General features: G+C 42.6%; 1 protein-coding gene across 3 annotated transcripts in view; it reads left to right on the forward strand.

Moving 5' to 3' along the window:
- Nucleotides 1–25,156, forward strand: part of USP10 (ubiquitin specific peptidase 10) — a 72,659-nt gene that overhangs the window by 37,537 nt on the left and 9,966 nt on the right. For 2 of the 3 annotated variants that reach the window (XM_077891046.1, XM_077891047.1), the window contains 8 exons: nucleotides 3,972–4,032; nucleotides 8,387–9,427; nucleotides 19,258–19,349; nucleotides 19,859–19,968; nucleotides 20,361–20,416; nucleotides 20,637–20,740; nucleotides 23,194–23,293; nucleotides 24,060–24,237. In XM_077891046.1, the coding sequence (XP_077747172.1) occupies nucleotides 3,972–4,032; nucleotides 8,387–9,427; nucleotides 19,258–19,349; nucleotides 19,859–19,968; nucleotides 20,361–20,416; nucleotides 20,637–20,740; nucleotides 23,194–23,293; nucleotides 24,060–24,237 (1,742 nt within the window). Of the gene's footprint in view, nucleotides 1–2,415; nucleotides 2,603–3,971; nucleotides 4,033–8,386; nucleotides 9,428–19,257; nucleotides 19,350–19,858; nucleotides 19,969–20,360; nucleotides 20,417–20,636; nucleotides 20,741–23,193; nucleotides 23,294–24,059; nucleotides 24,238–25,156 lie in introns of those variants that run through there. The other variant, XM_077891045.1, reaches the window with a different exon arrangement.

Here is a 25,156-nt window from a genome sequence, read left to right on the forward strand (position 1 = left end):
GTGGGAAAATGGAGAATGTCTACTTACCTCATAAAAATATTGGGAAATCGTTAGTATGTGGTGAAATACCTAGTGGGTAACAAATGTTAGCAGATAAGGATGTTGGTGGTAAAATTATGTCAAACTTCTAATTGCAGAAATAATGGCTCTGTCTTATCAGAATGAATTATAACCAGAAATCTTAGTAAGTCTGGCTTATTTGGGGATCTTCTGTGTTTCTGCTTTTGAGTATGCATTAACAGATGTTGTCTGTCAAAATCACATATAGTCAATCCAGTAACCGGCAAAAGGGAAATGCAGGCTAATTAACGTGACTGGGCCAAGCTATCTTTCTCACTATTTTAATTATAATTCAGGAGTCTGGAGTATACTAATAATATAATCACGTGGGGGACAGACTGTTTCATGGGGTGATGTGTGGCTGGATTAGTGGGTGCGGGAGTGATGTTCTCTTCCTGGCACTGCGATATTGCTGGCTGGGCCTTTTATCTTGTGCTGAGAACCACTGCAGCCCCTATCAGCACTGCTCCTGCGCTGTGCCTTTGGAGGGAACTAAAACCCCGCCCTGGTTTTCATATACTTCTTTGGCTGTTAGGAACTTGATAAAACATTGCTGTCTACTTGGGGCCAAGAACCGATAAAACAAAATTTGAGAAACAGAAGGTGTTAAAATGTAAAAACATTCTACCTTTCTGCTAAAGCACTGATCCTTTCAGCTGAGTTTTGGACTCTGTTTTAGGTTGCCTGTTTGAAAGCTTGCCACTCATTGGCCAGATAGGGTGGGTATCAGCTTAATAGAATCTGAAGACACAAACAACTGACTTCTGTAATGGGATCCTAAATATTAGTATAAATTTAAAGGTAACATGTCTTTTCTAAAGCTGTGCTCTAATTTATAAGCCATCATGATTTAAAAATGAATTTCTCAGGGCGCCTGGGTGGCTCAGTCAGTTAGGTGTCTGCCTTCAGCTCGTGTCATGATCTCAGGGTCCTGGGATGGAGCCCTACATCAGGCTCCTTGCTCAGCCAGGAGCTTGCTTCTCTCTCTGCCTCTCCCCTTCCCCCTGCGCACACGCTCGTGCACGCTCTCTCTCTCTCTCTCTCTGTCAAATAAATAAAATCTTTAAAATTTTTTTTTTAAAAATGAGTTTCTCTAACTGGAAAAAATATAATTTATTGAATAAGCATGATTTGAACCCTAGTCATAATCACATCATTAGTATTCAGAAATGAACAGCATGCTCTTTGTTCTTCAGACTTCCAGCATTTCAACGTTTGAGGCAACACATACACACTTGAATGTGCTACTGAACCATGACAAGCGCAGGAGAGCATAGTTCAGCAGCAGGTGCCCATTATTCTCAGTGGTTTGATGTATCTGTGGGATTTCAGAGGAGAGATTTAAGGTTCATGAGGGTCTTTAAGACAGCAGAATAAATAGTTGGTAGTCCCAAAAAGATTTTAAAACATTTTATTTTATGAAATCTAACTGACATATTAAATTGGGCAAGTTTAAGATATAGGCCATGTTGATTTGATACATTTCTATTGCAAGCTTGCTATTGTAGCTTAGCTGTATTGTGTCACATAATTACCATTTCTTTTAGTGGTGGGAACAATTAAAATCTGGCTTCTTAAACAGGCTTAAAGTTTATAATAAGGTTTGTTGTCTGTAATCCCTGTACCATGTATTAGACTCCCAGGATGGTTTATCTCCTGGATGCAAGTGTAAGCCCTGACACAGTGGCTCTCCCATCACCTGCTTCAGCCTTTACTAGTGCCATGCGATTCTTTTGTTTTCTTGATTTGAGTTTTTGTGTTTTGTGGGGTGTTTTTTTTTAGATTCCAAAGATGAGGGAGATATCATACAGTATTTGTTTGAAACATTACCTTCCTAATCACTGCCCTAGTACTGACTTCACAAGATGATAGTGTTTTCAGACAGTTGATTTGACTTTGTATCTGATGTAAATAGATTTCAGTTTTTTTACATTGCTCACTTTGCATATATGTGTGAGATTTTATTTTTGCTTTGATTTTATACTTTTGTATAAATATATTATATAGTAGCTATATAGTTAAAGAGGGAACTTTGAGGAATTCTTAAAATTTCATTCTGTTTGGGATAAACACACATTTGCCACAGATTAGAGGGCATCTTATAAATGGTAGAGGTGTGTTGAATTAAAGGGACCATATGCCTATAGTGTAAAAAAGATACATACACACACACATACCCCTCTTCTGTGCCTGAACTCATTCCAGCACCAATTGCCACAGTTGGACTCTTACCAGCTTAGTAACTTAGAATAAGTGTTGTAAACATTAGCAAAATGTCAAGGGATGCCTGAGTGGCTCAGTCAGTGAAGCGTCTGCCTTCACCTCAGGTCATGATCCTGGGTCCTGCGATCAAGCTGCAAGTGATCCGCAAGAGACACAGGCAGAGAGAGAAGCAGGCTCCATGCAGGGAGCCCGATGCGGGATTCAGTCCTGGGACTTCAGGATCACACCCTGGGCCGAAGGCAGGAGCCACCCAGAGTTCCCCCGAATAAAGAAAATCTTAAAAAGAAAATTTCAGTATTACCCTGGAGTCTGTTTTCAGGTCTGGCATCTACCACTTAATATATTTTTGTGTGAATGTAGCATGATTAAATAAACAAGCACTTAGTCCCTCACAATTGTATATGTTTCCATCAGCAGGGGGCACCCTTGTGTCACTGTTGGAACAAGGGGAGGCATTCTGCATCTGGGAGTTTGCTAAACTTTTGTGACTGCAGGGGAACATGAACCTGCTTGCTTGTTAGATGCACCTTTCTTGCTCCGTGTATCCGTGCCAGCGGTAAATGCTGGAGCACTGCGTGCAAGTGTCTGCCCTTTGTGCTGCAGGTCCAAGGCCAAGTGTCATCCTTGGTAGTCCCCGAACTGGTTCTTCTCTTGTGTCGGCCGTTTGAACACCGGGCGCCCCCCAGTGGACTTACATGCAGCTCTCAGGCCCTGCCTGCGTTCTGTTCAATTCAGTTCCTTTGTTTCCTTAGGTTCATTCACTCCCTGGTGGAGACAGCTTGGTTACCACAATCACTGAATCCACGTGCTCAGAGTTAATTGGAGAAATCTGCTGAGGAGGACCCTTGCACAGCAGTTCTCAGGCAGGGGCAGGCAGGAGACTCTCTGGGGCCCATTCAGGAACCCTGGGCATCCCGGGGAAGGGGGGGGGGTGCACTTGGAGAGTTGTTGTGTTAGGGTGTCATTCCTTGTTCTTTTGTTCTCTAAGTACACTTACCTTAGTCCTTCCGTCCTAACTTTCTCATCCTGAATGTATCCGTTTGAAACATTTCAAATTCTTTATTATTATGGGATGGCTAAAAAGAAGAAATATTTGGAATTTTTTTACAAAGAGGTCAGATACTTGCCATTTTGCTGTCTTCCAAACAAGAAATGTGGTTTCCAGTCATTAATTGAGTTACTTAAGACACTGTGTTAAAAAGGGAGCCGTGGTTCCCAGACTTCTCTGTGGGCTCTCTGGACTCTGCCTGGGGGTCTGGGCCTGACCTGCCCTGGCTGTGTGGACATGCAGGGATGGCGAGCATGAAAGCCACATGGTCACTAGCAGTCATCTTTGCTAGTGGCCCAGGACAAGTGGCTGTGGTATCTGTGGGTAATCTCTAACATCCTATGAAATGAAGGGTTTGTCATGGCATTTTATTGTAGTCGACTTTCATGTCCATTGGAATCCATTTTTATATATTTTTTGCCTCATTTCTGGATCTTAATGACAATATTTAAGACCATTCCTACAGTATTTTTTTTTTCTTAAATGAAGGTGATTTAATTTTACTGTCTCAGTGTATGTTATTTGGTAAAGAAAAAATGTTATGAGAAGAAGTTGAATGGATAAAGAGTTTTAATGAAAAAAATATGTTGGGTTTTAACATTTCGTTGAATTAAAATTTGTTTTCTAATTCCCTTTGCAGCTTCCCCCATACAATGGAGCAGTGCTGTGTGGCACACAAGCTACAGATGAGCTACCTGATGGTACGTTGGTTCTCTCCTTTATCTCCCTGACGTGCATTCTGGCCCTCTGTGCTGGGTGGGCAGGCTATTTGGAAATCATGTTTTCCTGTAGGTTCATACTTTCAAATAAACATTCCCTTACAGCTTGATGTGTTTGTTGTAAACTATAACATATTTCATCTCTGAACCATTTTCATTAGTGAGGTAAAGTATAGTCTGTGCTTCTGAGTGGCAGTTCAAGGTTTAGGTAAGGAAATAGTTGTTTCTGTTTTTCCTTGATCATTCTCAGTGACCCACATATGTTCTTTATAGCCAGAGCTTTTTGTAAAAGTTCTTAGGTGGCCTTCCGTCTGGTTGTAGAGGCTGATGGGCCAGATCTGGTGATTATCTAAGAATGTACTCTTTGCATGGCTCACTGATGGCTCAGATCTGTTCTGTGGGTTACATTTACATCCCTGTTTGTCACTTAACGCTTTTGGGAATTCAGATGACCTTTGCACCTCCTAGTCTGTTCCTTTTTTGGTCTCTGTCACAGATACAGAGCTAATTACTGGAGACAGTTCTTCTTGAGAGGTGGTGATTCTGTGTGCTGGAGTAATAGCAGATGGTTCGGTTGCTGTGGGCTCCCAGTGTGTAGGTCCAGTCTGTGTGGACTAGTGTACCGTTTGACTCCCCGAAGGCCCTTGCTGGCCTTGGAGAAGTGAACACGGAGCCTTTGCTCTGAGAGCCAGGGGTCTAGTTCCCTGTTTCTTTAGCATGGTCAGACCTGTGAATGGGGTTTTCATTATAATTTAAATATAAACCTTGAAGAGCCTGTCTAGATTTTTTATGTACAGTAAAATCAGAGCACTAGTTTCTAACATTTTTAGCAGTTTTGTAAGAAACTGTGATCCGGGAGACTGAGGGAAAGAGCTGTTCTAGTCGCGGCTCAGGATGAGAGTGAGGTGGAGCTGGGGGGACATGCCCTGCCCAGCCTCCGGAGTGGCTGTTTGCTGAATCTGTCAGATTTCTGTCTCCACGCACTATGCACATAGTAAGTATGCTGCAGATGTCTGCTCAGTGCTTTCAAGTGTTTCGTTCTTTTCCCTTCTGTGTTACTCCTTTCCTGATCAGCACATGGCCCCCCGGGGGGCCCAGGCTGTAGACAGGAGGCTCCACCAGCTCTTCTCCCTCACACCACACCCCTGCTTCCAGGCTGTCCTCCCTGCTCAGTTCCTGCTTCTTGGCTCCTTTTCTCCATTGTCTCTTCTCTCAAGTCTATCTTTTAATTTGACAAAAACACCGCATGGGATCTTGTCACCTGCTCATGCTGTTAGTGACAGGCCAGCTTAACGGCCCCTGTTCCTCTGGGGTCTTTTCTGTTCTCTTGTGACATGAGATAGACATTATTTCTTTTATGACATTTATTTGTTTTATGATGCCTGTCCCACTGTCCAGTAATGAATCTGCCTCCTTCTTTAGACTGAGTTAGGCTGTGGGTCTCGGGGATCATAATCATCCATTTCTGTGTGCTCAGCAGCTATGCACTGTAGTATCTGGAATGGTGTAGACTTTCAGTATGTTTCTGGATGAATGATTTAGGATGATTTGTTCTACCTCCCAGCATATGCAGCTACAGCAAACTCTTTGCAGGGTCTCCTTATCACCATGTGCCTATTTATTTATTTATTTATTTATTTATTTTCTTTTTTTTTTTTTTAATTTTTATTTATTTATGATAGTCACAGAGAGAGAGAGAGAAAGGCAGAGACACAGGCAGAGGGAGAAGCAGGCTCCATGCACCGGGAGCCTGACGTGGGATTCGATCCCGGGTCTCCAGGATCGCGCCCTGGGCCAAAGGCAGGCGCTAAACCGCTGTGCCACCCAGGGATTCCCCCATGTGCCTTTTATACCTCTGCTTTTTTTTAGTCTGATCCTACAGCTGGAAATAGCCTCTACTCTTCCCACCCCTCCACCCAGCTATCCTGCCACTTCTGACTTCTCCGTAGCTTCTGATTGAGCTTGGTCATTCCTTCCTGTATCTAGAAACATTCTTTCTGTAAAGCTGTTGAGGCCTTATCTTGCCCTTCCTCTGCACTGTCAGCTTTAGTCCAAGGTGTTTTTCTACCAGCGAATGTCACTGCCTGAGGCAGGGACTTTGCCTTACTAATCTCTGTGGTAATAAGCACTTTACTATATAGCTAGGTATCTATTAATTGAAGAAATCAGCTGAGGAAGCCACTGAAGCAGCAGTTCTTAGGCAGTGGTGGGCATCACAGTCTTTGGGGGCCCCTAAGCATTGCAAACTATGGGGCCCATGCAGCACTCTGGGCACCGCAAGGAGCACACTTGGCAGAATGATGTGTAAGGATGGTGTTATTTTATTTGAGCGGGTTTTCCTTCCCCCAACCACCCACTGTCTGCGTGGCCTGAGCACGGAGTCCCCATTTACCCCGTACATCGACTGTGTTGTTTAAAGCCCAGGGTTGCAGGCTTTCACCACTCCTTCAGCCCACACAGATTGGGCTTCGTGCTGACTCCTCTGCCGTGCAGTGCAGTGCACGCGTGTGTCCATGAAACGTGTTGTGGAGAAGAACTGTTCTGGGTAGGATACTCTGCCTTTAAGTGGTACAGTCACACCCTATACAGGGTAAATATTTTGGTAATAACTGTAGCATATTGAAATGGAACCATGTCCTATCACGTTCTACAATATTCTGTGATACGATAAGATTAAGGATTGAGATGTGGAAGGCACTGTGTCTATTGAAATAATTAAAATCTTGTACAAGCTGCATGCCACAACGCATACTAATGTCTGTTTTGATTTCACAATGCACACCATAGTCTCCAGAAGGTCGCCTCCCCATGTGGAGTGTTACTCATTTCCTCAAGTACGTCCACGTAGTCCATGTAGCAGCATTGCACCCTCGAAGCATCGTGGGATAGGTGATGCCTGAAAGCACAATGGACAGTTTACTTTTAGGTATAATGATAGAGAAATTAATTTCTCTTTGGTGACTCTTTTCAAAATAAGAAGAAAAAAAAAACAGTGCTCAGAGGCCAAAGGATTCAAATAGTCATATTGGTGATTTTATATGAAAATGTGCTTTTAGATATAGCCATCATTAGTATTCCTTTTTCAGGAACTTCTTGTAGTTGGGAAGGTGTCCTATTGCACACACACACACACACACACACACACCCGCGTATGATCACAAAACAGATGAAGAATTGGGAGACTGATGGCATCCCTTCCGCAGCTACCTTGCACATAATGGTCCCCTCTAGGGGGCTGCTTTTTAAAAGACTTCCAAAGTGAAAAACACTCAGTTATTTGTAATAGAGCACAGTTCTTTTGGTAGTATGAATTTTTTTTTTCTCTTAAGTATTTGCCATTAAAAGAAGTCAGCCTCTTGTGCTAGACTCAGGGAGATCTTCAGTTATGCATTACAGATAATGAAAAGGCATGTGTCCTTTGCTTCAGAATTTTAACTGTTTCATCAGATATCAGATGACACTGATGCTTGACGTCTCTTGAAAGATGCAGCTGATTCTATAACTTAATCAAATTTTAGAAATGTGAACCAGGAAAAAAATGTACATTTTGTAACGGGTGGAATGTGTAGATTGTCTGTACTCCCAATAGCCAGTTGGCAGTAGCCAGTACCGAAGTATTCCAAAGAGAATTTTCAGAGGTTGCAGTCCTAATTGTCTTGGTATTTTTGAAAGTATTTCCACTACCCATGGAATTGACCCACTGTGAACTCATTAATGTACATTGACATGCACTTACGTCAGGCCCTCTTCAGACTTTAGGGAGGGTTGTCAGTGGAGAAGATCAGGAGATGGAGGGTTCCAGAGAGTGCCTCTGAAGAACACCTTTATAGAGAGGGGAATTCTTGGTGTAGTGCATACTTTCTGCATGACTCAATCACTAGTTAGAGAAGCCATAAATAGAGTAATAACTTTAAATGCCTAAGGTATTAGTAATGATTTTCTTTTTAAATTGTCCAAAATACATATACCCTAGTTTCAGTCAGAAAATAAGCCAATAAAATCAGATTTCATTGAGGGGTGTTTTTAGGCAGAATATGACGTGCTTTTTATTATTTCATTTACGTTTTGACCTCTTGAAAGTCTCCCTTAGCCACTCTAAGAGCGAAAAATGAATACAGTCTTCTGGTTTTCTAGCTCTAAAATTAAATATGGTTTTATAGTTACTGTTTATTTTTGGCAAATTATTTGCCACAGAAATGAACTGTCCTAGCTGTGTTAATTAGAAGACTTTAAGGATTTAGTTTCAGAAAGAAAATAATTATTGAGACTTTTATAGTTTGTGTAGCTGTGTTTGTAACTAATGGCATATTGACTGATCATTTTTTTTTCTAAACAGGACAAGAATATCAGAGAATTGAATTTGGTGTTAATGAAGTAATTGAACCCAATGACACTTTGCCGAGAACTCCCAACTACAGTATTTCAAGCACATTGAATCCTCAGGCCCCTGAATTTATTCTCAGTTGCACAACTTCCAAAAAACCCCCTGATGACCTAGATAAAGAAGCTACCTACAGCTCAGTTGACTGCCAGTACCCAGGCTCTGCCCTTGCCCTGGATGGCAGTTCTAGCGCGGAGGTTGAAGTTTTAGAAAGTGATGGTGTTTCGGGTGGTCTTGGACAAAGGGAGCGTAAAAAGAAGAAAAAACGTCCCCCAGGATATTACAGTTACTTGAAAGATGGTGGTGAGGGTAGTATTCCCACGGAAGCCCTGGTCAATGGCCACGCCAATTCGGCAGTCCCAAACATCGTAGGCTCAGAGGATGCAGAGTTAGTGGGTGAGGTGCCCCCATCGGGGACGCCCAGGACTTGTAGCAGCCCTCAGGATTCCACGGACTTCGTCAGTGACGCTGTGCCTGGTGGGCCTTTCCCTGGAGCCCTCGATGGTGATACCAGGACTGCAGGGCAGCCTGAGGGCTGCCACGGGGCTGACTTGGAACAGTCCTGCCTCTCTACGGAGGCTGGCAGGGACAGCCTGTTGAGGACAGCTGTGGCTCAGCCTTACATGGGAACTCATACTACTGAAAACCTTGGAGTTGCTAACGGACAAATACTTGAATCCTCCGGTGAGGGCTCAGCTGCCAACGGAGTCGAGTTGCACACTGTGGAGAGCACGGACTCGGACCCAGCTAAGGCCGAGAGCACTTCCCCTGCTGCCGACACCCCGGCCTCTGTGGCGGGCACTGCTCCCACCAGCCAGCCTAAGTCATGGGCCAGCCTTTTTCATGATTCTAAGCCCTCTTCCTCTTCACCTGTGGCTTCTGTGGAAACTAAGTATTCCCCTCCTGCCACATCTCCCCTGGTCTCTGAAAAGCAGATTGAAGTCAAAGAAGGGCTTGTTCCAGTTTCAGAGGATCCTGTAGCCATAAAGATTGCAGGTATAGTTCAAAAGATACAGGTCGGAAGTGAAGATGGGCGCAGATCTGAGGCTGTCTGGGCTGATAATTTGTGCTAGATTGTTACCCAAAGCAGCAGTCGGTGTGTTCATAGGAATTTCTCAAGAATGTCTGTATCTTAAATGCTATCTGTCTAGAAGGAAAAGGATGTCTAAGTATAGTGTGGGTCGGGGTGGGGTGGGGTTGGGTGCAGTTCCTACCTTTATGTTAGGTGAACAGTCCATGTCTATTACCATCAGTCCTTCTCTGTTGACAGAGTGCTTTTGATCCAGTAATTTTGCTCCAGCAGGTGACTGAATGTACTTGTCCTGTGTTAACACCTTCGTGTACATTTGCTATGTAATCCTTGATTTAGACTCCTTTTGCACTGTTTCTTTTCTGTATTTCTTAGATGTAAGAAAGCATTCGGGCTTTTTTCTTATTATTGTCTATTTTGGATTGAGTTAATGGATTTTATTACTCAGTTGTAGAACACCAAGGTCAGCCCTTGACAGGAGAAGAAAAACTGCAACAACCTGGGCCAATATTTTAACCTCAATATGAGAAATGCATTAGTGGGATGCTTTTAAAAATTTGCCTTCTAAAGTCAAAGTTATGAAGGTGTTCTACTTTTGTTCCTAAAAATTATTTCACAAAAGAAAAAAACCTCCGATTTCTGGGAAATTTTCTCAGTATTCATTTAAAATAAGAAAAAATTCATTTTAAATGTTTTGAAATATTTTTAGTCCTGTAACTTTAAATGTGGTTTGACGCCTAGTCTGCTATCTTGTATGTTTGTTAAAATCTAACCTGCTGAAATCTGTTAACGTGCAGGTAAACTGCTCTGGAGGGCTCTCAGTTAATTGTATTGGGGGAGAGCACCACCAGGCATAGTCTCAAGTATTTTTGAATTGAGATGGTGCTTCCAGCAGGTTGATTTCCTTAATCCTAGTTTGATTGGTCCAGTTAAGAAGATGTTTTAATTATCCGAGCAAAAGTGTAGTTTTTAAAAAATACTTCATTCTTTTGAGCCTTTTTATGGAACCTTAGGAATATGGAACGTAACTGCTGACAGTTTTGAGTGTTGCTTCCTGTAAAACCACGCACCAGAGGCCCTGGCTAAATGACTTTTGGGATCACACACAGCTTAGGTGAAGTAGTACTGCTTGGGATTTTTCCTCTTTGTCATATTCTCCTACATAGAGGTTTAATTTATAAAAGTGATGAATAGTATTCAGTTTGTTATAAATAAGATTCACTACAAACTTCCCTTGAATGAGCATGCTTGTAAGCATAGGCCCACTTGTTTTAAACTGCATTTAACTGTGTGAGATTCTAGTTCCATTAAAAGATCTGTTGATTGACATTTGTTATCGTAGAATTAGCCTTAGGATCTAACTGGTTCTACTAGAAGAGTAATTTTTATGTTTATTATTACATTTATTAACTTTGGGGAAAGAGGCAGAAGGGAGCAGTTTAGTCATCAAGTTTATTCTTTTTTGAATTTTTAGAATAATGTCAGTATCCACAGTTGATCCCTTTTTTTTTTTTTTTTGAAGCCCAGGTTCGTTTAATTTGGACGTCCATATTTCTGGATTCTTTGCCCTATCATTAAGTCTGTGCTTCATAAATGCCAGCTAATTTTTGTATAACCACCAGTGAAATACAAATTTGGGGGACAGACCAGCTATAAATAAAGATGAGAACACCATATAAGGCATTTTGAACAGAAATACAGCCATCTTGTGATTACTTGTAACTGTTTATCCGTTACTTTAGCAGGTTCTGCTTTCACCTTCCTGGTGTAGATTGTCAACATTTCGTTCCCTTGGCTGTTTCTTCTTAAGTGTGAACTCTGATTTAAGGGATTGGAAGGGAAGAGCACTTATCCCAACGCACTGTGTGCCTTCCACAGCCCTGCAGGAGATGGGCACCTACACAGAAGCCTACCTGGGCGTGCAGAGGGGTCTGGGTTTCAATGAGTAGTTATTGTTAGCCTGAGAGGAAGTATTTGCCACTTTGTAGTAGGAACAGCTGGACCAGGAGGTAAGAAAAAGAAATTTCAAAATCTTAGTAGCTTATGTTTGAAAGTGGTTGCAAAAGATTAGATGTGGCCACATTCAAGAGTAAGTGTGATGAACACAAATAGCCTGGGGGTCATTGGTGCCTATGCTCTTTTGGCCCATGTGATCTTCACAATACAGCGTTTGCATCCTTGTGAACGTTTAACTTTTCCTGGGTTTTTACTGAGAAACATTTGTCATATCCCAAACTTAAATTGTATCAAATGCTTTTGAATTACAAATAGAGCTGTTTTGTATTTTATGTTTTTCTTTTAATATCTTGCATCAATGTATTTTGTTTTAAAGGAATATTAATCAATGGTGGGCAAGGAGAAGGACTGAGCTAAAAGCCCAAATAAAATGAATTAAAATTCCAGTGGAAAGAGATGAAGTAAACAGGTCTTTGACAGCTCTGAGAAAATCTGAGGAAATTAAAGTACCTGCTCATACCATTTATTATGGATGGATTTTAGTCAAAACCTATTTGATATATGATTTTGCACTGTAGTTACATACCTAACATTTATTCCTGGAGAGAGCAACAAAATTATTACGAGTTGGATCTGCTCAGAAAAATGAATTCCCGTATCCATATTTATTTTAAATGTAAAGAAATATATACCTTGTGATTGATCACTTTTTGGTAGCTTATAAATCATATTTATACTTCCCTCTTTCTTGGGAGATGACTTTTTAAATCTTTTGCATTTCCTTTTCAGAATGTCCAAAGTAGCAGTGGTAGTGATAGTGTAGCATACCGTAAGCTGAAAAGACACAGCACCTGTTTGTAGGAATCCATGCCTGTGGGTGGGGAGTTCAGTCCATATCTGACTCAGTGTGTATATGTTCTTGTTAGTATTTCTAGTGTCTCTACTTCTAGAACTAATTGAGAACCCTCCACCTATAGAGCATATGTTGATCTACAGCCAGTGGACAGTGGTACATTTTGGTCACTTTGCTGTCTTCCACTTGACTAGGTAACCAAGCTAGCACGTGTTCTTTCAAAGTAATATAACAAGGAAAACAAAAACACAGGATGTTGTGGATAGTTGAGGAAGATGCTGGAAGAGCAAGTCAACAGCATCAGAATGTCAATTACACGCCAGTTCTTGGGCCTTAAGTATTAAGGAAAGTTCTGTACCTTGTATTTTCATACATTTTAAATGGTAATACAACCTCTATATCCTAATTTTAGGAAAACAAAATTTGATGCATAAAATACTCTTACCTTATATTGACTTAAAAGTTCCACTGAGTTTGTAAATCATTTCAGTGGAATGATTTGTGGCAGTATATGTTAGCAACATGAGTATGTCTTGAAATACAAGAAAGACTGTTAACCAACTCAGGTTTTTTTATACACTGGCAGATTTCATAAGAAAGTTGAATTTTAACTCAGCCACTTAATGCGTAAGCTGTTTCAAAAGTGAAGACAGCAGTATCAGTTTTGTACCTTTCATGTGATATGGAGTCATTCTGGCTTACCGTGCCTTTCCCGTTATATTGTTATGAGAAGGGTGGATTGAGGAGGCCATCCTCCTGAGGTTGCTGTCTCAGTGGGTCTGAGTGGTAAATTACACTGACAGTAATGAATTGGAAAGAAGGTCTCTGGAGGAGAAGTCTGTTGTTACAATCAGCTTCTGATTATTTGCCCTAAAAGAAGGTAAAATAGAGAACCAGCAGTGATGACTGCAGCACAGATCTGTCTTCAGACTTCAAGCTCAGGATGTACCTTGTCTTTTCTCCTTTGGCATCACCCTGCTCACTTTAAATTCTTTTGACCTCAGTAATTACAATGCTTATTGAACTTTAAGATAATACAATGGTAGATGGAACCGGAGGCAAGAGTTTACCAAAACATTAAAAGTTTTCATATTGGCTTGTCTGCAAATCCAGAATGATCCACTTGAATTATAGTAGCAGGATTCATTCATTTTATCAGGGTTCAGTAATAGTGACAAGTGATTATGGAAAAGGGTTAGGATTATCTGTGTGTGCGCGTGTTTCACTAGGTAGGAAAAGAGGAACACGCTGACAGCTTTTGTCGAGTATTGATGTCTGGCTCAGTTTATGGTTATTGAAATTCTTTAGGAGGAAAGGCCTATAATGTATACTATGTTACAAAACCAAAACTTTACATTGTTTGGATATTTGTTTCTTAAGAGAAAATCCTAGACAAGATATTTAATCTTTTTTTTTTTTTTAAGATTTTATTTATTTATTCATGAGTGAGAGAGAGGGGCAGAGACATAGGCAGAGGGAGAAGCAGGCTCCATGCAGAGAGCCTGACGTGGGACTCTATCCCGGGTCTCCAGGATCACGACCTGAGCCAAGGTAGACGCTCAACCACTGAGCCACCCAGGCGTCCCTTTCAAGCTTTTGTATCTTTTGAAATGGAACCGTATATATTCACAAAATGTTCAATACTTAATTTTAAGTAATTTAACTTCTTAGAGTACTGAAAGTTGTTGATTCACTCAAAGTTTTCCATAAATTTCCTTTTTCTTTCTCTTCCTATCTGCATCAGTTCTTTTTTAAAAATTTATTAATTGGGATGCCTGGGGTCCTGGGATGGAGTCCCACATCGGGCTTCCCGTAGGGAGCCTACTTCTCCTTCTGCCTATGTCTCTGCCTCTCTCTGTGTCTCTCATGAATAAATCTTTTTAAAAGAAAGATTTATTTAGACAGCAAGCAGTAGTGGGTGGGGGGAGTAGAGGGGGAGGGAGAGAAACCCTTAAGCAGACTCTGTGCTGATGCAGTGCCCAACGGGGGGTTTGATGTGGGGCTTCATTCTAGGACCCTGAGATTAAGACCGGAGCTGAAATCAAGAGCTGGACACTTAACTGAGCCACCAGGTGTCCCAGTTCTTCATTTTCTAATAAGGATTATCAGCACCTATAACAAGCTGGCCATCCTGTTCGGTGTTCTCTGTACACTTCTTGCATTATCTTGTGTCTTTGCTGCAGCCATGCATGGTACAGCTTGTTGGCTCTGTTACAAGGGAGGAGCCACATCTTCTGTTCCAGGTTGCAAAATGAATGAAGTGGCAGAGCCAGGCTTTGAACCCTGATTGTCTGGTTTGTCTTTCTGGGTTCCTGCCTTGAGTCTCCTTCACAGGGGCACCTGGAGGCTCTCTGAACAATGTGATAGAATGACCATCAGAGTCCACTGGGTCATTTACCATAACCAACAACTTTAGTCTCCAGATGTTTAATTCATCCCCAGTGCTCTTAATAAATTCTTTGTGTAGGCCACCCACTGTCTCAGTCAGTGAGTAATGATTGGCCTTGTTATGAGTGTTGTCTAAGGAATAAGATAGAAAAGGAACAGATGTCTACAGAAAGAGCAGTGATTTTTGCAGAGGGTGTTGTGGGCCAAGGGCCAGTAGGAGAGCCACTAGAACCAATAGGGATGGCAGGATGAAGCTGGGACAAAGAAGGCCTGAAGTTTGTTTCTTGGACAGAGAGGACTCAGCAGAGCAGTGGGCAGTGTGAGGGAGTTGTCTGGAAGGAGGAGATGCCTCTGATAGAGGGTGGAGTCCATGGTGCCTGCTGCCACAGAGAGATGCCATGTCCTTCTCTAGGTGCCTTCAGGGAAGGTTGTTCCATTCCAGCCAGTCCGTCTTAACCTTTTTTTTTTTTTTTTTTTCAGTCCGTCTTAACCTTGAGAGTAGTGTTGAGGCTCCTTTTAAGACCCTAATGACAGAGCAATAATCTATTTTATTTTATGCCAGTGTAGAGAAAGGTTTTCTAGAATAGCAGCATAATGATTAGGGAAAATTTAGATTGTTCAGTGTTTCTTCATATGTTCTGAGTCTATAAAGATACTAATCTACAAACATAAATATTGTACAAGAAACTTTTTTTTTTTTTTAAGATTTATTTATGTGAGAGAGAGAGCAGGGGAAAGAGCAGAGGGAGAGAGAGCATCTCAAGCAGACTCCTCACCGAGTGCAAAGTCAAGGGGGGCTCGATCCTGGGACCCCAAGATCATGACTTGAGCTAAAATCGAGTTGGCTGCTCAACTGACTGTGCCACCAGGCTCCCCTGTACCAGAGGCTCTTTATTTTAAAGACTTAAAGCTAGTTCAGTACATTCTCTAGTAAATGTCCCGAGTGTCCTTTTGTTCTACATTAAGTGAGTTTTGCTATGTTCATTTTGTGGATGGTTGGCTATTTGGAATGTTCTGTTACTTGTAGTTACTGAACAAACCACTGGGTGATGCTGAGAGACTTGAGTTTAAGATTGTAGAAGCTAATCTGAAATGGCTTTTTTCCTGCCTGTTCCTTAAAATAAGTGAACCGAAATCAATGGCCAGAAGCTGGCATTGCTTCAAGGGAAGGGTTGATGTAGAAACTAAAGCTTTCTGTCCAACCAATACACAGTGCTTCTCAGTTCAGCGTTGGAAAGAAGTCAGCTAATAGTCAACTTTAAATTGGGTATCTTCTCTGATTCTATAGGGCTCGAGTATCTCAGCCTGCAGGTGTGCACATTACTCTGGGCATGTAGCTCAGTACAAACCTAAGAGGACATGCGTTTTCCAGTGGAGCTTAGAGCAGTTCTGGATATTTTTGCACCTGTTTCCCTCTTGAGAGTGGAGTTGGCCTTGTCATAAGTGATTTTTAAAAAATTTAACAAGATTCAAAGTACTTTTGACTAACTATAAACATGGTTTTGAGTCTGTTGAGACAGTTAACAAGAGAGGGAAGTTTCAGATCTTTTATTTCAGTCCCTGGTCATTTTCTTTCCATTTTCCATCAGTGTCTGTACTGAACAGGGATTACTGTCACTAAGCCACCCCACATCTTTCTTTGCTCTTGCACCCACCTTAAGAGATGTTGCCTCCTTCCTTTTCATCTGAAATGGAGGTTGCTGTTTCCTGTCTTTCCCCACTATAAACTGTGGTGAGTCTGCCCTTCCCTAGCCCTCTCCCTCCCACAATCCTGTGAGCCTCTTAGTGACCCCATCCTGCCTCAGGCAGGCGCAACTTCCCTCCTTGGGGCCCGAGAACCTGCTTCTGCCTCCACTGTGAACACAAACTGCCCTGTCCTTCTAGATGATGGTTACAGCTGCTTCGTGGCTTGCCACTCAGACACGGGTAGTGCTTAGCGCTCCACTCCTGACACATCACTCCTCTTGAGGTGTATGGGTTGTCAGGATGTACACTGCCAGCCCCCAGCTATGGGACTCTGTGTGTGAGTGTGTATAATCTGGGTACCTCTTATCAGTGCCTCCCAAACTGAACTTGTGATCTCACCATTGTACAAAAACAAAAAGAAACCTACTCCACTGCGTGGAAGACACTATCACCCCAGCCAGGGATCTTATGGTATCAGCTACGGTTTGCTGTCATTGGGTCCTGGCTGCCTCAGGGTTTCTCCAGTCTGTGCATTTGGCTGAGAGCATCTCCTCCACTGATCCCCCTTCAGCTTAGCATGCACTGGGTTTCCCCTTCTTCACCCCTCTACAGGCTCTCCTGCAGCAGGGCCATCTCTTAGCCACCTCTGTGCTTCCAGGACCTGGTGCCCAGGCAGGGCTCAGCGAATGGCAGCATGTCCTTGTGGAGGGCAGTTGATTTTGAGTCTTAACAGTTATGTGAAAACTTGATATTGCTGTCTGTACCTATAAAAGTGCTATGGCGGGATCCCCGGGTGGCGCAGCAGTTTAGCGCCTGCCTTTGGCCCAGGGCGCGATCCTGGAGACCCGGGATTGAATCCCATGTCGGGCTCCCGGTGCATGGAGCCTGCTTCTCCCTCTGCCTATGTCCTCTCTCTCTCTCTCTCTCTCTCTCTGACTATCATAAATAAATAAAAATTAAAAAAATAAATAAATAAAAGTGCTATGGCAAAGATTCATGGGGTCATGCTAGAGTTTTGGGATTGGTGCTTATTTGAAAATGCACAGAATTTTTTATTCAGAATAATTGCCAATCTGTGGCACACACTGGAGAGTATGGACTGTTGTGACAACATGCCCCAAAGACAAATGTACCACTCCATTGTAAGTAGGAGGTCTCAAGTCCACGGGGCATGTTAGTACGGAAACCTTTGAGTGAAAGGGTTGTAGAGTGGAGCCTGTTAACTATTGAGAGGAAAAGCAAACCAGGTCACATGTCTGCTCAGGTGCACAACCTGTACCAGTTCCATAACTCTCTGGACCTGTGTTTTCTCACCTCTTGTAAAGTGAGGAGGGTAACAGTGTCTCCTTAACAGGGTTGTGAGGATGATTATGAACAGTGCAGATGATGCCCCCAGCACAGTGTCCACTACATACCTGGTGCTGTCTGCACTGGGGGCTCTCAAATGGAGCTTATAGTTCAGTTCTGTAAGTGACGTGGTCCTCCCTGTGGCCGACTACTGTGCCCCGTAGTAGGAGAGAGATGACAAGAGCTTTTTAAGTCCAGACTGACTGAATAGATCCCATTGGGTTTTCTTGAGCCTGTAATGCTTTACTTTTTATAAATGGGAAAATTATTTTCTGTGCTTCCTTAGAGGAAAGGGGGCATTTACTCTCAGAGGGCATTACTCTCAGGGAGTGTGTGCATGTGGATGTTAGAATTTTGCAAAGTAATTCCTTGAGTTAACGCTGAAGTCTGAGACCTGCCAGTCCAGCTGTATTTTATAAATGAAAAACTGCTTTTGTTTCAATTGTGCCTTGAATGGATACTGGCATTATATATACACTTACTTTTTCTTTTCTGGTACACAATTTAAAAGTAAAGGGAAGCAGTGTGGAATGGCCACAGATCACAGATTTCAGGTGCTGGCTGTGCTGCATATCTCCTGAGTGATCCCAGGCAAGCTAGTTAACATTTCAGAGATTCTGTTTCCTTAATGGTAGTTCTTCTGGATTAGTAGGGATTAGGTGTAGCCACATAGCAAGTATAAGTTGTAAAGCACTTGCTGAATGTGGAAGATGTTCATAAGTTGTGGCTGTCACTGGTACAAGACTCATAATGGGACACATCGAAGCTTTGCCTTGTTTTAAAGCATTTCTGAACAAAAATATTTAAAGCATCTAATTAAAGTATTAAAGCATTATATGAAGATGGCATTCACATCTGAATGCAGAGAAGACCGTAGAGAAGAGGGATGTCAGAGGATGCATCTGAGGATAAATGTATTTCTCAATGGAGTAAGGGCATTCTGGCACACAAAACATTCCACAAATTGGAATTCTAATGAAAAATACAATTTAGTTAGTATGAGACAGTTGTCCCAGAAAGGTGTATTGTCCCTCACTGCACAGAGATCACTGTGATATGTTAGGTGCCATGGTGGGTGCTGGGAGTATGCACTAGTTGAGGGCTCGGGTCCTGCCCGTGAACTCCTTCCTCCATAGCTGGTGTCTGATGACCTGCGCTGTTTGCAAGGCCTGCCTCGCCAGCAGTGTGCAGGGGGGAAGCCTGTGTCTCTCATGTCTCTGTCACCTGTGTTACCAACATATCTCAGCCTTTTCTGTTTCTTGTTAAAGTAGTTCTTGTGCTCCCCAGTTACATTCCTATGGAAAGATAAGTAAATGTTGATGTTTGGGGGGATGGTGGGGGGACAGAACATTAAAACATTTTTAATCCTTAAATATTGTACACAGTGTTGGACAGCACGCAGCTTCAATACAGTGTGCCTTTTCTTTGAATATGTGCTCTCTCAAAGGGTTTTGTGGTTTTTTTTTTTTTTTTTTTTTTTAGCACTCCCACAGAGTATAAGAGTTTACTTCCATGTTATTCACTAGATGTCATTAACTTCTTAAATATGCTTCTTCACTCTTTCAGAGTTACTGGAGAATGTAACCCTAATACATAAACCAGTGTCATTGCAACCCCGTGGGCTGATCAATAAAGGAAACTGGTGCTACATTAATGCTGTATCCTTCTCAAGTGCTGTCCCCAAGGCCGGCTGGCTGCACCTTCCCCTTTCTCCAGTGCATTTGACTTCATTCAGCTGCCCTGGAGTTTGAGTCCAAAGACTTGCTTCCTTATTTAGTCTGCCTACCTTATAAACAGAGTTATTCCTGACCCAAATAAAGATGAATTGTTGACTGGTGAGTGACAGAATCAGGTGACTTTTATTTGCATTAGAATGGCCCTGACTAGTAGGGCAGCATGTCCATTTACAGTTGGAAATACTTTAATTGATTTATCTTGGTCCAATCAAGTTTCCGTATGTAAATGCTGATTGCAGAGTAAACCCCTATGTCGAAATCACAAGACAGTTATCCTCGTGGTTGTTAGGTTTATTCCTTTCTGTGTTTACATCTGTCAGTCTTTCAGTGTCTTTGGTTTATGTAGTTTTATATGCGTTGGGTTTAATGCGTCTTTCAGAAATTTGGAGTGTGTTTCATTTCCTTTACACTTCCTTACTGCCAATACTTAGACGCTGCAGGCACTGGTTGCTTGCCCTCCGATGTATCACCTGATGAAGTTCATTCCTCTGTATTCAAAAGTGCAAAGGCCTTGTACATCGACACCCATGATAGATAGCTTGTAAGTAAGGTGCTTCCAAATGTATTAGGGGGCTGGGTTTTTTTTGCCTCTGATAATTCGAATTCAAATAGTTAAGCAAATGGGTCCTATAATTTTATTTTTTTTTAAAACTTACTGTTCATGCTTTTATTGGAGGTTAACCAGAAATGGAACTGGAGCATTGTTTATTTGTATTCTTCAAATTTAGTTACATAAATGTAGTGTTTACCAGTGTATATTACTCACAATATACCAAAACCTTATGTAGAAAAGATTTAAGAACTCATTATTATAGCATCGGTTACTTAAAATTCTCCATCTTCATACTAACAGTCTACTTAGCTATTGAGGCTCTTTAGTAAAAGATCTTTTTAAAAGAATGTACTAAACTTTTTTTCCCCCCGTATTTATAGTGTTCGGCTAATGAATGAGTTTACGAATATGCCAGTACCTCCAAAACCCAGACAAGGTGAGTGAAAATGAGGTCTTCTGATGCCCATTACATATGGACAGCAGGGGGTCAGGTGACTGAATGTCATGAATTCAGTCTTGTTGGGAAAAAAGGTTTCTAAAATGCAAGGTGCTACACTATTCTCAGATTGTGTGGGGGTGGAGGGGGAGTCCCAATCCTGCTGCTTTTCGTTTTAAGACTTCATTTTATGAAAATCTGTGTTCTGTTTCCATTGCAGCTCTTGGGGATAAAATCGTGAGAGATATCCGCCCTGGAGCTGCTTTTGAACCTACGTATATTTACAGACTTCTGACAGTTATCAAGTCGAGCCTGTCAGAAAAGGTTTGCCACTGCTCTCATGCAGCCAGTAGAAAATTCGCCTCTCGCTCCAATCTCTGCCTGCACTGTTGCATGATCAGCGCTCATCCTGCACTTTCAGGCCTGGGATTTGCTGGGTGTTCAGTAGATCTAGGCTTGTTATGGAGTCAATTGCTTGAATGAATATTAAAAATATGATAATTATCATAATCAGAGCCAGTTCATTCCTCATTTACTGTGCAGCAGCAAGTACTCTTATAAAAGTGCTTTCCATCCATTAGTTTACTTAACCCTGTGAGTAAGGTATGATTGTCTCCTTGTTACATTTAAGAAAAGTGAGATCCTTGTCCAAGGTCACACAGCTCATAAGTGCAAGGCCTGGGTCATGTCAGCGTTCAGGAAAGCTAGATTTTCATTGTACTCACATGTTTTAGCAGTACCTTGGCTTTCTTTTTAAATTTTATTTTATTTATTTATTCACGAGAGACACAGAGCACATGCGAGAGAGACAGAGACACAGGCAGAGGGAGAAGCAGGCTCTATGCAGGGATCCTGACGTGGGACTCGATCCCGAGTCTCCAGGATCACAACCTGGGCTGAAAGGTTAAACTGCTGAGCCATCCAGGCTGCCCTCCTTGGCTTTCTTCTATGCACCTTTGGTCATACATTTTGCTTCTGAAGGCATGGGACCAAGGGCTAAGGAGGGTCTTCTGCAGACTTTATGATGAGTCAGTATAAGCAATTGAATGGTGCTTAGGGAAATTACTTAGAGATGATTTGGAAATCATAAAAACAATTCCGCTGAAGCTAAATAAAGTAATATCCAAGCTCCTTGTTTTGAAGAAGGGTAAATGGCCAGGGCAGTGTAGTAAGATACCACCAGGGATGCTTTACTGGGCATGTTGTAGCTGTCAGTGCTTAGCTCAAAATTTACATTTCGCAGGTAATAAGTAATGTAGAGAATGTTAGGAATGCATTCTGCCCTCAAAAAGCTCACTTGTCCAATAGGGGAATTAGATATGTAATCTAAGAAGACAGACAGCAAGAGAAGTACTAAAATAGATGTGTACACCGATGCTTTAGAAGCTAGAGGAGGGTCACCCAGCTCAGGTGGAGGCAGGGGTGAAGGAGTGAAGGTCAGGGGCATCCTGTGGTTGAACCCCGCTGAGATCCTGCCTAGTAGTTATGTTCATGGACAGAGGTGTCTTTCAAAGTTACGTGAATATTGGCTGTGTTGGGTCCCCCACACCACCTTCAGGTTTGGTGATTCAGTGGAAGGACTCACAAGACACAGAAGCTGTTATCCTCACAGTTAGGATTTAGTACAGTGCAGGATGCGAAGCGAGGTCAGACGTCCACTGGGAACCTTGAAGCTCCTCTCCCAGGACACCACAGAGAACACATTAATTCCTCAGTATCATCAGCATGTGACAGCACATGTGAAGATGCTGTCTGCTACAGAAGCACATTGAAGACTCAGTGCCCAGGGGATTTACCAAGGGCTGGTCATACAGGCATCCTCTGCCTGGCGCAAACCAAAATTCCAGACGTGCAGAGGGAAAGCAGATGTGCACCATAAACCACACTGCATGATTTCGGCACAGTCCCTTTTCACTTCTTGGAATGGGGGGAACCCTCCCCAAAGCCAAGTTCCCAGATGCCAACCAGGGACCAGCCCAGCAAGCAGGCCTTTCCAAGAACAGTAGCACTCTTCATGCTTCTTGAGCCAGTTTCTGCTGTTTTCCACACATGCAGATCATGCTCAGCACCAAACAGCTGCTGTGTGGAGCAAACAGACATACCTGGAGACTGCAAGAAGAATTTGAAAATCCTTGGAACATAAGGTTATTCTCCAAAGAATGAAATAGGAACTAATCCCGAGATTATGAGACAAATAACTGATTATGAGACAAATAACTGATCTGTAAATGATTTTGCTAATGTGTGTGTATATCAAACTGTTAGCTAAATCTATGAATCAGTAGAGCTTTTCACTTATAATTTAGGTCCTTCCCCCTCTAATAGTTGCCCATCATCCAAAATAGGAGGCACACAGGGCTGCTGTTCACAACTCCCAGGGTGACCATTACCCCTGGGGTTGTGCGGTGAGGGCCTCAACCTTTAGTTCCTGTTCTTTTTCATGTTAACAAGAGAACAACTGTTAACTTTTTTATCATAAAAGTAATGTGTATATATATATATTGTAGAAAATCTCTAAAATCCAGAAAAAAATAAAAATTCCTACTCTACCTTCCTACATAAAGGTGTAATGGGTCCCTCCCCCATACTCCTCCCGCCTCAAGCCACCCATTTCAGTGATCAAAGGAGAGCTCATGTGATTTCCAGAAACATTTTACATTAAATCTTGTTGAAAGTTTAAGGGAGACCTAGTCTGAATATGCAGGTACAGCATTCATTCCCTGCACGCCTCGCATGGTGATCACTACAATTAACATGCTTGCGTCTGGCCTTTTCAGGGTCGACAAGAAGATGCTGAGGAGTACTTAGGCTTCATTCTAAATGGACTTCATGAGGAAATGCTCAGCCTAAAGAAGCTCCTGTCACCGAACAATGAAAGTAGGTTGTACTCTATTTGCCACACTGTGTGAGGACCTTTCCTTCGGAATTACTTTTGAACCGATGTCACCTGCTCACGTAGTATGTTGCTTTTCCCCAGGTCATTGACTCTTTGTGTCCCTTCCTCACTAGGGCGACTCTGGATATCTTTGTATTGCTTATTTTATAGACCATTGAGAATGTTCTACTTGGATAAATCAAAATATATCCAGAACCTCTGCCTTTTTTTTTTTTTTTTTTTTCCCCTTCAGCTTTTAATTAGAAAAATGATCAAACATCCTGAAAAGCTGGGAGAATAGTTTGGTGAAACCTGTATTAGTACTAGATTCTGCAGCAGCTCACTTGTTGCCATGCTGTTTCTTTCTGTTCCCACACGCAGTTTCCTGAGTGACACAAATTAAGTTGCAGATAATAGTTTAGCTCACCCCTAAATGCCAAAGCCTGCATTTCCTGAGGATGAAGATGCTGTCATGCAGGACCAGAGCCCTTTCCCGAATTAGGAAAACTGGCTGTGGTTGCACAGTACCGCCCCCTTTCCCGTCCACCTTCAGATTTCTCAGTTGCCCCAAACACACCATCTTTGGTGGTTCGCTCAAGTAGGGCTCTGGTGGACGTACAAGTTGCATTTGTTCTTAATGCAGGATGCATCCTGACTTCAGTTTTAAAAGCTGACTCTGCAGGTGGTTTATGTAGAACCTTTCTTTAAAAATTTATTTTGCTGCTGTTGTTGCCAATGGCAAGCCTAAGCAGACTGTCTCCTTTTCAGAACTCACTATTTCCAATGGACCCAAAAGTCACTCGGTGACTGAAGACGACCAGGAAGAACCAGGCGAAGGAAGTGAGGACGAATGGGAGCAAGTGGGCCCCAGAAATAAGACTTCAGTCACTCGCCAGGCGGAGTTTGTTCAGACCCCAATCACTGGCATTTTTGGTGGACACATCAGGTTTATGCTTTTCTGGAATACTTTAGTGTTTGCCTTTTTCAGGATTTTGCTGTTTTGCAGAAGGGGGAGGGTATAAGATGTGTCTGAGAAATTTCGGACCTGATGGCTAGCCTTCACGCATTTGTGCCCACTTTGTCCCTGGGCTTCCCTGTGTTGTTTCTGGCTAGTGCTTTGACTACTCCCAGCCCACCCTTCATGGCCCCTCGGCTCAGGGTGCTGCACCCCCAGGGCTGGGCGGCCACGGTGAGCCCTGCTTCCTCAGCCCATCTCACCCTCACTCCATCGGCACTACATCCCTTCAGTCAGCTTATAGCTAGGTAGGAAGAAAAGGACTCGTTAAATTAAATCCATGTTTTGTTAAGAGAAGAAAGTCTTGTGTCTGGCTAGAAAAATATTAGGGGCCAGAACCGAGTGAGCCGGAAAGGTAAGGCAGTGTGGAAGTGGATCCTTTTGAATAAAGGGGCACATGGGGCCTCCTGGAGCTCTTCTCTGCTCCCATTCCTGTCAGCCAGCTGCTCATTGCTTCTTCATGATGTCCTTCTAGAAGGATTTTATTTTATTGCATTAGCGCTATTCAGGACCACCGTGATATGGGACTCAGGAGCCCTGGGGCCGTCTCCAAGGATGTTCAGTCACCCAGAGGGCCTCATTAGAGCAGGATTTCCTCTCAGAAGGCCTTGCGTTGTATCCTACAAAGGTGGTGTTCTGGTGAGACGGCCTTTGCTTATCCCAAGTGCTGTGTGTGCAGAAGAAGTAACACCCTTTTCAAGGCATGGAAAATTCGGCCTCTCTGCTCTGATACAGCTTAGGTTGAGCCCCGTTCAGTAGGTGAATAAACCTCAGGACGTCCACTAGCTCCTCCACAAGCCATCAGCACTGCTCTGTTGGACAGGATTCAGAAGCCAGTCGTGCTACCTTG

The sequence above is a fragment of the Canis aureus genome, chromosome 3, assembly GCF_053574225.1.
Source record: "Canis aureus isolate CA01 chromosome 3, VMU_Caureus_v.1.0, whole genome shotgun sequence".
Lineage (NCBI taxonomy): Eukaryota > Metazoa > Chordata > Mammalia > Carnivora > Canidae > Canis > Canis aureus.